Below are 12,397 nucleotides of genomic sequence, written 5' to 3'. Positions count from 1 at the left end.
GGTTAGGGCTAGTGGTAATGGGGTCCAACCCTAGGAGAGAGTTAATATGGGGTTAGGGCTAGTGGTGATGGGGTCCAACCCTGGAGAGAGTTAATATGGGGTTAGGGCTAGTGGTGATGGGGTTCAACCCTGGCCTGGAGTCAGGAGAAAAACATAAGGTTTATTTATACATTAGTTTGTTATTGTCACGTCCTGACCATAGAAAGCTTTTATTTTCTATGGTAGAGTAGGCGTGACTGGGGGGGTTGTTCTAGTTTATATTTTTCATGTGGGAGGGGGTTGTTCTAGTTTATATTTTTCATGTGGGGTTCTAGGTTTGATTTTCTATGGTGGAGTAGGTCAGGGCATGACTGAGGGGGATGTTCTAGTTTATATTTTTCATGTGGGGTTCTAGGTTTGATTTTCTATGGTAGAGTAGGTCAGGGCATGACTGAGGGGGTTGTTCTAGTTTATATTTTCTATGTGGGGTTCTAGGTTTGATTTTCTATGTTGGTGATTTGTATGGTTCCCAATTAGAGGCAGCTGGTTATCGTTGTCGTATTTAAGTATAATTGTTTATAGAGTTATTGCACATAGGACCTCAGGAGTCACGGTCTGTTCGTTTATCGTTTATTGTTTTGTTAAGTTTCCTTAATAATAAAGTATGTGTAACTCATATCGCGCTGCGTCTCGGTCCGACCATTATTACGAACACCGTGACAGTTATCTAGCATCCAGAACAAACCCCAGTGTAGCAACCCTGGATCAGTTAAGTGTTTCGCTTTGAGTTGATTTGAACGATACCTAGAATCCCAAACTTCTTCCCGTCAGCCTTGGGTTTCAAACCGGCAACACTTTGGTAACAGTTCTGCCTCGCTAACCTTTAGGTTTACCTGTCACCCCCAGAAGATGAGCCACGGTGGTGTAGGGAACCATCATGGGGGAGTAATACTTCATAGCACTGGAGCCACAGCATTCATTATAGAACACTGTCTCTTCTACATTGTTTTAGTCAGCTTGAACCACATGTAGGTTTAAACTGACCCTGGACACTTTAATGAGCTGCACCATACCACCTGGCCAGTTAACATGAACCAGGGATGGAGAGGGGGGGGGGGGGGTCACAGTGTTAGCAGATAGAACCTCACACGGCTACCTCTAAAGCCTCCGTTCCTCAGCCACAGACCCCAGCCGTTGGAAAGTAAACCCAGTGTGTGCTCTGCCAGACATTGGCTCTGCTCGGTGACCCACCAGGAATGGCCATTCGTTCAAAGTTATGAGAACCTTCCAGGAATATCCACTGTGGTGTAGTGATAGTTTAGTGTAGTGATAGTTTAGTGTAGTGATAGTTTAGTGTAGTGATATTGTAGTGATAGTTTAGTGTAGTGATAGTTTAGTGATAGTTTAGTGTAGTGATAGTTTAGTGATAGTTTAGTGTAGTGATAGTGTAGTGATAGTGTAGTAGTGATAGTGTAGTGATAGTTTAGTGTAGTGATGGGGGTAGTGTAGTGACAGTGTAGTGACAGTTTAGTGTAGTGATAGTTTAGTGTAGTGATAGTGTAGTAGTGATAGTGTAGTGATAGTTTAGTGTAGTGATGGTGGTAGTGTAGTGACAGTTTAGTGTAGTGATAGTGTAGTGATAGTGTAGTGGTAGTGTAGTGACAGTGTAGTGATAGTGTAGTGATAGTGTGGTGATAGTGTGGTGTAGTGACAGTGTATTGTAGTGTAGTGATAGTATAGTGATAGTGATAGTGTCGTGATAGTGTCGTGATAGTGTAGTGATCGTGTAGTGACAGTGTAGTGACAGTGTAGTGTAGTGACAGTGTAGTGATAGCGTAGTGATAGTGTATTGTAGTGTAGTGATAGTATAGTGATGGTGTAGTGTAGTGACAGTGTAGTGATAGTGATAGTGTAGTGATAGTGTAGTGATAGTGTAGTGATAGTGTAGTGATCTGACAGTGTAGTGACAGTGTAGTGACAGTGTAGTGACAGTGTAGTGACAGTGTAGTGATCGTGTAGTGATAGTGTAGTGATGTGACAGTGTAGTGACAGTGTAGTGACAGTGTAGTGTAGTGATAGTGACAGTGTAGTGATAGTGTAGTGATAGTGTAGTGACAGTGTAGTGATAGTGTAGTGTAGTGATAGTGTAGTGATAGTGTAGTGATAGTGTAGTGTAGTGATAGTGTAGTGATAGTGTAGTGTAGTGTAGTGTAGTGACAGTGTAGTGTAGTGATAGTGTAGTGTAGTGATAGTGTAGTGATAGTGTAGTGACAGTGTAGTGATAGTGTAGTGTAGTGGGAACTCTCCTGGAGTGTCCACCCTGCTGTTCCTCAGTCCAGCCCCTCTGTCTGGGCCAGTCCACCCTGGACTTCCAGGCTTCAAAGCCAGTGATTACTGAAGAGCCCTGCTGCTCTCGCTCCCTAATGTCCACATCTCTCTCTCTCTCTCCCCCCTCTCCCTACCATCTCTCTCTCTCCCTCCCCTCGCCCCATTTCTCTCTCTCTCTCTCCCCCCTCTCCCTACCATCTCTCTCTCTCCCTCCCCTCGCCCCATTTCTCTCTCTCTCTCTCTCCCTCGCCCCATTTCTCTCTCTCTGTCTCTCGGTCCCTCCCCTCGCCCCATTTCTATCTCTCCCTCGCCCCATTTCTCTCTCTCTCTGTCTCTCTCTCCCTCCCCTCGCCCCATTTCTCTCTCTCTGTCTCTCTCTCCCCCCTCTCCCTACCATCTCTCTCTCCCTCCCATCGCCCCATTTCTCTCTCTCTCTTTCTCTCTCTCCCCCCTCTCCCTACCATCTCTCTCTCTCTCTCTCTCTCTCTCCCCCCTCTCCCTACCATCTCTCTCTCTCTGCCTCCCCTCACCCCATTTCTCTCTCTCTCTCTCTCTCTCTCTCCCTCCCCTCGCTCCATTTCTCTCTCTCCCTCCCCTCGCCCCATTTCTCTCTCTCTCTCTCTCTCCTCTCCCTCGCCCCATTTCTCTCTCTCTGTCTCTCGGTCCCTCCCCTCGGCTCATTTCTCTCTCTCCCTCCCCTAGCCCCATTTCTCTCTCTCCCTCCCCTTGCCCCATTTCTCTCTCTCCCTCCCCTAGCCCCATTTCTCTCTCTCTGTCTCTCTCTCCCTCCCCTCGCCCCATTTCTCTCTCTCTGTCTCTCTCTCCCTCCCCTCGCCCCATTTCTCTCTCCCTCCCCTCGCCCCATTTCTCTCTCTCTGTCTATCTCTCCCTCCCCTCGCCCCATTTCTCTCTCTCTCTCTGTCTCTCTCTCCCTCCCCTCGCCCCATTTCTCTCTCTCTGTCTCTCCCTCCCTTCGCCCCATTTCTCTCTCTCTGTCTCTCCCTCCCCACGCCCCATTTCTCTCTCTCAGTCCAGCAATCTGGTTCCTACCAACCTCCTGTCAGCCATCAAGAACTTTCTCCTTCAATACGTGATTACTGTACAGCATATCAATGCTTCTCCACAACCTCCTATCCAGCTCTCTGTATCCTGCTCCTGCAGCCAGTTGGTTCTGGGTTGTCCATCTGATGAAGGGAGGGAGGTGTACTACACACTTACACCTTGCCAAGACCAGAGACACATCACATATGGCACCCTATTCCCTATATAGTGCTCTACTTTAGACCAAAACTCTATGGCACCCTATTCCCTAAATAGTGCTCTACTTTAGACCAGAACCCTATGGAACCCTATTTCCTATATAGTGCATTACTTTAGACCAGAACCCTATGGCACCCTATTCCCTATATAGTGCACTACATTAGACCAGAGCCTATAGGGATATGTAGGGAATAGGGTGCTATTTGGCACACATCCCAGAGCTCCCTGGCCAATAGGATACAATGTATTTCCTAGAAAACAGCGTTGGACCCTGGATGTGCCTCTCTGGTGCTGAGCCACAGGTGAAACACAAACAACGCTTCAATGTATCACATCTCTTTAAGATATTGATGATCACAGACAAATCTATAGCAGCAGGCCAACCCCGCTGGGAGAACTAATGATGTGAAGGACTGGGGAGCCAGAAGCTAAGGGAGAGCCAGGCAAGAGCTAAGGGAGAGCCAGGCAAGAGCTAAGGGAGAGCCAGGCAAGAGCTAAGGGAGAGCCAGGCAAGAGCTAAGGGAGAGCCAGGCAAGAGCTAAGGGAGAGCCAGGCAAGAGCTAAGGGAGAGCCAGGCAAGAGCTAAGGGAGAGCCAGGTAAGAGCTATGGGAGAGCCAGGTAAGAGCCAGAGCCAGGTAAGAGCTAAGAGAGAGCCAGGTAAGAGCCAGAGCCAGGTAAGAGCTAAGGGAGAGCCAGGTAAGAGCTAAGGGAGAGCCAGGTAAGAGCTAAGGGAGAGCCAGGTAAGAGCTAAGGGAGAGCCAGGTAAGAGCCAGAGCCAGGTAAGAGCTAAGGGAGAGCCAGGTAAGAGCTAAGGGAGAGCCAGGTAAGAGCTAAGGGAGAGCCAGGTAAGAGCTAAGGGAGAGCCAGGTAAGAGCTAAGAGAGAGAGCCAGGTAAGAGCTAAGGGAGAGCCAGGTAAGAGCTAAGGGAGAGCCAGGTAAGAGCTAAGGGAGAGCCAGGTAAGAGCTAAGGGAGAGCCAGGTAAGAGCTAAGAGAGAGCCAGGTAAGAGCTAAGAGAGAGCCAGGTAAGAGCTAAGGGAGAGCCAGGTAAGAGCCAGAGCCAGGCAACTTTAGGACCAACCAGTAGGGCATTTACCTCAGAGAGCCAGGTGATTGGCTATTCAAGAGCCAGGTAAGAGCGAGAGCCAGGTAAGAAGGCAGAAGAGCTAAGGGAGAGCCAGGTAAGAGCTAATAAGAGCCAGAGCCAGGCAACTGCCAACCAGTAGGGCATTTACCTCAGAGCTGATTGGCTATTCAAAGCAACGATAGAAGGCAGAAGACACTGTGTTTTGTCAACTGCTCCCTCCTGATAAAATAAGACAAATCCTTGACATAATGTTGACAAAAGCAAGTGCCGGTTTCATGGAAGTGCATGACAGTTCACCTTCCTCTATGGCTTGTTGTTTAAGACATATTGAAAACCACAGAGAACGAGAGGGAGCGAGAGGGGGATACAACTAGTCAGTTGTACAACTGACTGCACTCAACTGAAATGTGTCTTCCGCATTTAACCCAACCCCTCCAAATCAGAGCGAGAGAGATAGACATATTTCGCATACCCTTCCAGTATTTGTATTCATAACGTGACCTCTCACCCCAAAGCTGTGTAAACTTTAACCTTTAGTGTGGAGATGTCTGACTTCACCATTCCTTGGTGTGTTGGAAGAGTACACAACTGACAGGCAGGTCAGAGCTCATTTCCTTCCCAACAAACAGCTGTTTTCCTGGGCTACGTCAGGCACCAAGCATCCCTCCTACTACCTCTCAGAAGCCTCCAGGGCCAGAGGACAGAGGGTTAGTCACCAGTGAATCATGTAAAGCCTTGACTCTCTTTTATTTAGATCTAGTACACACACCACGAAAACATTCTACCTTTCAGAGCTTGGCCTCAGGGTTGCAGGGTTGCCACAGGCCTCAGGGTTGCCACATTTTGTAGCTCAATGACTACTCAAAACCCACCAAAAAAGGAAACTTAAGCACCAATTTATGTTTGTTCACAGCAAGAGAGGAGTTGCCATATTTATACAATAATAATTTCCTTTTTTTTTTTTTGAATTTTATCCCTTTTTCTCCCCAATTTCGTAGTATCCAATTGTTGTAGTAGCTACTATCTTGTCTCATCGCTACAACTCCCGTACGGGCTCGGGAGAGACGAAGGTTGAAAGTCATGCGTCCTCCGATACACAACCAACCAAGCCGCTGCTTCTTTAACACAGCGCACATCCAACCCGGAAGCCAGCCGCACCAATGCGCCGGAGGAAACACCGTGCACCTGGCCACCTTGGCTAGCGTGCACTGCGCCCAGCCCACCACAGGAGTCGCTGGTGCGCGATGAGACAAGGACACCCCTACCGACCAAGCCCTCCCTAACCCGGGCGACGCTAGGCCAATTGTGCGTCGCCCCACGGACCTTCCGGTCGCGGCCGGTTACGACAGAGCCTGGGCGCGAACCCAGGACTCTGATGGCACAGCTGGCGCTGCAGTACAGCGCCCTTAACCACTGCGCCACCCGGGAGGCCCTTATACAATAATTATTTTCCCCCATAACGTTATCGAGTCAATTATATCATAGTACCGACGTTAGAAGCAACATTTTCCTCAAAATAATAATTATTGAAAGCTATGACATAATGAATGTATGGCAAGAGAAAAAAGTTATTTGCCCTTATTAAACCTCGCCAGATCAAATGCCCAAGGAGGTGTGGTATATGGCCAATATACCACGGCTAAGGGCTGTTTTTATGCATGACTCAATGCGGCCGTTAGCCGTGGTATATTGGCCGTATACCGCAAACCCTGGGGGTGCCTTATTTCTATTATAAACTGGTTACCAATGTAATTACAACAGTAAAAAGTACTGTTTTGTCATCCCCGTGGTACAGTTGAATTCGGGAGGTTTACATACACCTTAGCCAAATACATTTAAACTCAGTTTTTCACAATTCCTGACATTTAATCTTCGTAAAAATCCCTGTCTTAGGTCAGTTAGGATCACCACTTTATTTTAAGAATGTGAAATGTCAGAATAATAGTAGAGAGAATTATTTATTTCAGCTTTTATTTCTTTCATCACATTCCTAGTGGGTCAGAAGTTTACATACACTCAATTAGTATTTGGTAGCATTGCCTTTAAATTGTTTAACTTGGGTCAAACGATTCAGGTAGCCTTCCACAAGCTTCCCACAATAAGTTTAGTGAATTTTGGCCCATTCCTCCTGACAGAGCTGGTGTAACGGAGTCAGGTTTGTAGGCCTCCTTGCTCGCACACGCTTTTTCAGTTCTGCCCACAAATTTTCTATGGGATTGAGGTTAGGGCTTTGTGATGGCCACTCCAATACCTTGACTTCTGTCACGCCCTGACCTTAAAGATCCTTATTATTCTCTATGTTTGGTCAGGTCAGGGTGTGACTCGGGTGGGAAAGTCTGTTTTCTATTTCTGTGTGTTTGGCCCAGTGTGGTTCCCAATCAAAGGCAGCTGTCTATCATTGTCTCTGATTGGGGATCACATATAAGTTGTCATTTTCCTTTTGGGTTTTGTGGGATCTTGATTTCTGTTTTAGTGATTTTTTTGCCCGACAGAACTGTGAGCTTTCACGTTTGTTGTTTGTTTGAGTGCTTTTTTGAATATTAAAAATCATGAACACTTTCCATGCTGAGCCTTCGTCTACTCATTCTACAAACGAGAGCCGTTAGAGATTTGTTGTCCTTAAGCCATTTTACCACAACTTTGGATGTATGCTCGGGGTCATTGTCCATTTGGAAGACCCGTTTGCGACCAAGCTTTAACTTCCTGACTGATGTCTTGAATGTTGCTTCAATATATCCATGTAATTTTCCTACCTCATGATGCCATCTATTTTGTGAAGCGCACCAGTCCCTCCTGCAGCAAAGCACCCCCACAACATGATGCTGCCACCCCCATGCTTCACGGTTGGGATGGTGTCTTCGGCTTGCAAGCCTCCCCCTTTATCCTCCAAACATAACGATGGTCATTATGGCCAAACAGTTCTATTTTTGTTTCATCAGACCAGAGGACATTTCTCCAAAAAGTACCATCTTTGTCCCCATGTGCAGTTGCAAACCGTAGTCTGGCTTTTTTATGGCAGTTTTGGAGCAGTGGCTTCTTCCTTGCTGAGTGGTCTTTCAGGTTATGTCGATATAGGACTCATTTTACTGTGGATATAGATACTTTTATACCGGTTTCCTCCAGCATCTTCACGAGGTCCTTTGCTGTTGTTCTGGGATTGATTTGCACTTTTCGTACCAAAGTACATTCATCTATTGGAGACAGACCGCGTCTCCTTCCTGAGCGGTATGACGGCTGCCTGGTCCCATGGAATTTATACTATTTATCTACTAGACCCTGGATCTGACCATCTATATCTACTAGACCCTGGATCTGACCATTTATATCTACTAGACCCTGGATTTGACCATCTATATCTACAACTAGACCCTGGATTTGACCATCTATATCTACAACTAGACCCTGGATCTGACCATCTATATCTACAACTAGACCCTGGATCTGACCATCTATATCTACTAGACCCTGGATCTGACCATCTATATCTACAACTAGACCCTGGATCTGACCATCTATATCTACAACTAGACCCTGGATCTGACCATCTATATCTACTAGACCTTGGATCTGACCATATATATCTACTAGACCCTGGATCTGACCATCTATATCTACTACTAGACCCTGGATCTGACCATCTATATCTACAACTAGACCCTGGATCTGACCATCTATATCTACTAGACCCTGGATCTGACCATCTATATCTACTACTAGACCCTGGATCTGACCATCTATATCTACTAGACCCTGGATCTGACCATCTATATCTACTAGACCCTGGATCTGACCATCTATATCTACTACTAGACCCTGGATCTGACCATCTATATCTACTAGACCCTGGATCTGACCATCTATATCTACTACTAGACCCTGGATCTGACCATCTATATCTACTACTATACCCTGGTTCTGACCATCTATTTCTACTAGACCCTGGATCTGACCATCTACAGAGTATGGATGGAGTTTAAGGGCATGAAGGGAAATGCAAAGGCTCAGACACAGAGAGACAAACAGAGAGAGAGAGACAGAGAGAGAGAGAGCGACACAGAGAGAGAGAGAGAGAGACAGACAGAGAGAGAGAGACAGACACAGAGACAGACAGACAGAGATAGAGAGACAGATAGAGACACAGAGAGAGAGACAGAAAGACACAGAGAGAGAGAGAGACAGACACAGAGAGAGAGACAGACACAAAGAGAGACAGACACAGAGAGAGAGACAGACACAGAGAGAGAGAAAGACAGAGAGAGAGAGACACAGAGAGAGAGACAGACACAGAGAGACAGAAACAGAGAGACAGACAGACACAGAGATAGAGACAGAAACAGAGAGAGAGAGACACACACAGAGAGAGAGACAGAAACAGAGAGAGAGAGACACACACAGAGAGAGAGAGAGACACAGAGAGAGAGACAGAAACAGAGAGAAAGAGATACACACAGAGAGAGAAAAAGCTGGGAACATTTGTTGGACACATGATAAGGGCTGAGGGACTAAAGGGAGGTTCTGGGAGCTTACCCACGGTGGTTCCATCCAGCCCCATGATGCATTTCATGGCTCTCAGGATCTGTTCTGTGACGGGAGGAGACATGGCCGAGGCGTACACCGCACTGTGGGAGTGGCTACGCAGGTAGTCGACCAGCTCCTAAAAGAGAGCGAGAGAGGGAGAGAAAGAGAGAGAGAGAGAGAGAGAAAGAAAGCGAGAAGGAGGGAGAGAGAGAGAGAAGAGTGAGAGAGGGAGAGAAAGAGAGCGAGAGGGAGGGAGAGAGAGAGAAGAGCGAGAGAGTACAGTTTATAACATTAGAGCCATGAATACACGTACTGTATATATGTGATGGGAGAAGTGGCCAAGGCATACACCACAGTGTGGGAGTGGCTACGCAGGTAGTCCACCAGCTCCTGTAATACAGACCAATCACAGGGCAACATTACACACTGTGGGAGTGGCTACGCAGGCACACACACAAAAAAATGGTTCTATATATTGTGCTTCTATCCATAGCGGAACCCTTTTTGGTGCTATAAAGAACCCTTTCCTAAGATTCTATAAAGAACCCTTTCCTAAGGTTCTATAAATAACAATTTCCTAAGGTTCTATAAAGAACCATTTCCTAAGATTCTATAAAGAACCCTTTCCTAAGGTTCTATAAAGAACCATTTCCTAAGGTTCTATACAGAACCCTTTCCTAAGATTCTATAAAGAACCCTTTCCTAAGGTTCTATAAAGAATAATTTCCTAAGGTTCTATAAAAAAACTTTCCTAAGATTCTATAAAGAACCCTTTCCTAAGGTTCTATAAAGAACCCGTTCCTTAGGTTCTATAAAGAACCCTTTCCTTAGGTTCTATAAAAAAACTTTCCTAAGGTTCTATAAAGAACCATTTCCCAAGGTTCTATAAAGAGGGGTTCTATAAAAAACCTTTCTCAATCGTAAAGGTTCTTTGTAGATAATGTTGTACTATAGAACCATACAGGGATTTATTCTGTTTAACCAGAATGTTATTTTGTTGAACTTCTCTGTTATTATTGTGTTAATACTTGTCTAGTTGAATCAGGTGTGGTAGCTCTGGTACAGCTGTGGGTCCCTGAGGAGAGAACTGAGACCCTCTGGAACAGCTGTGGGTCCCTGAGGAGAGAACTGAGACCCTCTGGTACAGCTGTGGGTCCCTGAGGAGAGAACTGAGACCCTCTGGAACAGCTGTGGGTCCCTGAGGAGAGAACTGAGACCCTCTGGAACAGCCTTGGGTCCCTAAGGAGAGAACTGAGACCCTCTGGAACAGCTGTGGGTCCCTGAGGAGAGAACTGAGACCCTCTGGAAAAGCTGTGGGTCCCTGAGGAGAGAACTGAGACCCTCTGGAACAGCTGTGGGGTCCCTGAGGAGAGAACTGAGACCCTCTGGAACAGCTGTGGGTCCCTGAGGAGAGACCTGAGACCCTCTGACTTAGTCAACTGTTCTCAAACGACACAAGACCATAATGTAGAGGGAGCTCATGTGACACAACGTGAGCCTGAAAACCATTTCTGTCACTGTTCCTCAGCCATCTGAAGACTGAATACAACAGGAAGACTTTTGGGATACCAGTGCAGCAACTAACTGTAAAGAGACCGTGTTGTAGTGAGGCAGGAGTTTTTTTTATTATTTTAATTTTTTTATAACCTTTATTTAACCAGGCAAGTCAGTTAAGAACAAATTCATATTTTCAATGACGGCCTAGGAACGGTGGGTTAACTGCCTTGTTCAGGGGCAGAATGACAGATTTTTACCTTGTTAGCTCGGGGATTCGATCTTGCAACCTTTCGGTTACAAGTTCAACGCTCTAACCACCTGCCGCCCCAAAGGATGAGGCCTGTCATGCTCATTGTTCCTAAACGTCAACAGTAGATTCATTCAGCTAGTGGTTGACAGGATCAGTTTTGTCAGCCCTGGGGGGCAGGGGTAAATGAACCCTGAAACAAGCAGACATCTGGTTCTAGCTAGGGCTGGGTAACTATCTCTGCTTTAGGGCCTTGAAGGGGTTTTGCTCCGACTGAATTCAACTAGGAACATGTCCGAAATCCAGCCCACATTTGGGGACTCGAGTTAGGCCTGTCTGTCTGTCTGTCTGTCTGTCTGTCTCAGCATCCTAGTTGTTTAACTACACATCTGGGGAGTGGAGTTAGCTTCAAAACATTTAAAAAACTTTCCAAGACGTGTTGTCCTTGCTGAACATGACCCAGGACTAATGACAAGTTCATCTAATTGACCAGGGATGCCCAGGAATGCCCAACGCCCACCTACCTTTTTCCCAGCGATGTATCCTCCTGCAGCCCCGAAACTCTTGGTGAATGTTCCCATCATGACGTCGATGTCTGAGGGGTCCAGACCAAACAGTTCTGTCACACCCCTCCCTGTCGGCCCCACCGCCCCGATACTGTGAGCCTCGTCCAGGTAAAGGTAGGCCTTGTACTTCTTCTTCAGGGCTACGATGTCTGGCAGACGCACCACCGACCCCTCCATACTAGAACAGGGCACAGAGATATACACTGAGTTACATTACCTCTAATACCATCTTTCTCTGTCTCCCTGGTTACATTACCTCTAATACCATATTTCTCTGTCTCCCTGGTTACATTACCTCTAATACCATCTTTCTCTGTCTCCCTGGTTACATTACCTCTAATACCATCTTTCTCTGTCTCCCTGGTTACATTACCTCTAATACCCATCTCTCCCTGATTACATAACCACTAATACCCAATCTCTCTATCTCTCTTCCCGACCACAAAAACCTGGAGTATCTCCGCACCGCCAAGCGCCTCAACTCCAGGCAGGCGAGATGCTGTTAACCTGGTTCAACTTTTCCCTCTCCTACCGGACGGGGTCCAAGAACGTCAAGCTGGATGCCCTGTCTCGCCACTATAACCCCACGGCTCCCACCCCGGAGCCCGAGACCATCCTTCCCACCTCGTGCCTGGCGACAGCACTCAGCTGGGGAATCGGGAAACAGTTCCGGGAGGCGCAGCGGTCCGAGCCAAACCCTGGTAACCGGATGTTCGTGCCTGACGCTGTCTGCTCCGCGGTCCTGGCCCATTCCTCCATCTTTCCTGCCACCCGGGCTCCCAGCGGACCCTGGCCTTCGTGCGACAACGCTTTAATTGGCCTACCATGGTCCGGACGTTGCCACCTTTGTCGTCGCCTGCACGGTCTGTGCACGGAACAAGTCCCCTCGACAAGCTCCGGCTGGCCTCTTCCAACC

General features: G+C 47.1%; 1 protein-coding gene across 1 annotated transcript in view; it reads right to left on the bottom strand.

Annotated features, from left to right (window-relative positions):
- Positions 1 to 12,397, bottom strand: part of LOC139396435 (serine palmitoyltransferase 3-like) — a gene marked incomplete at its 5' end in the record, with an annotated part of 35,247 nt that overhangs the window by 6,502 nt on the left and 16,348 nt on the right. Inside the window, 2 exons of the mRNA XM_071143479.1 lie at positions 9,181 to 9,307; positions 11,440 to 11,659. Coding sequence (XP_070999580.1) covers positions 9,181 to 9,307; positions 11,440 to 11,659 — 347 coding nt within the window. The remainder of the gene's footprint in view (positions 1 to 9,180; positions 9,308 to 11,439; positions 11,660 to 12,397) is intronic.

This window comes from Oncorhynchus clarkii, unplaced genomic scaffold (genome assembly GCF_045791955.1).
Source record: "Oncorhynchus clarkii lewisi isolate Uvic-CL-2024 unplaced genomic scaffold, UVic_Ocla_1.0 unplaced_contig_5071_pilon_pilon, whole genome shotgun sequence".
Classification (NCBI taxonomy): domain Eukaryota; kingdom Metazoa; phylum Chordata; class Actinopteri; order Salmoniformes; family Salmonidae; genus Oncorhynchus; species Oncorhynchus clarkii.
This window is presented reverse-complemented; position numbering and strand designations above follow the sequence as displayed.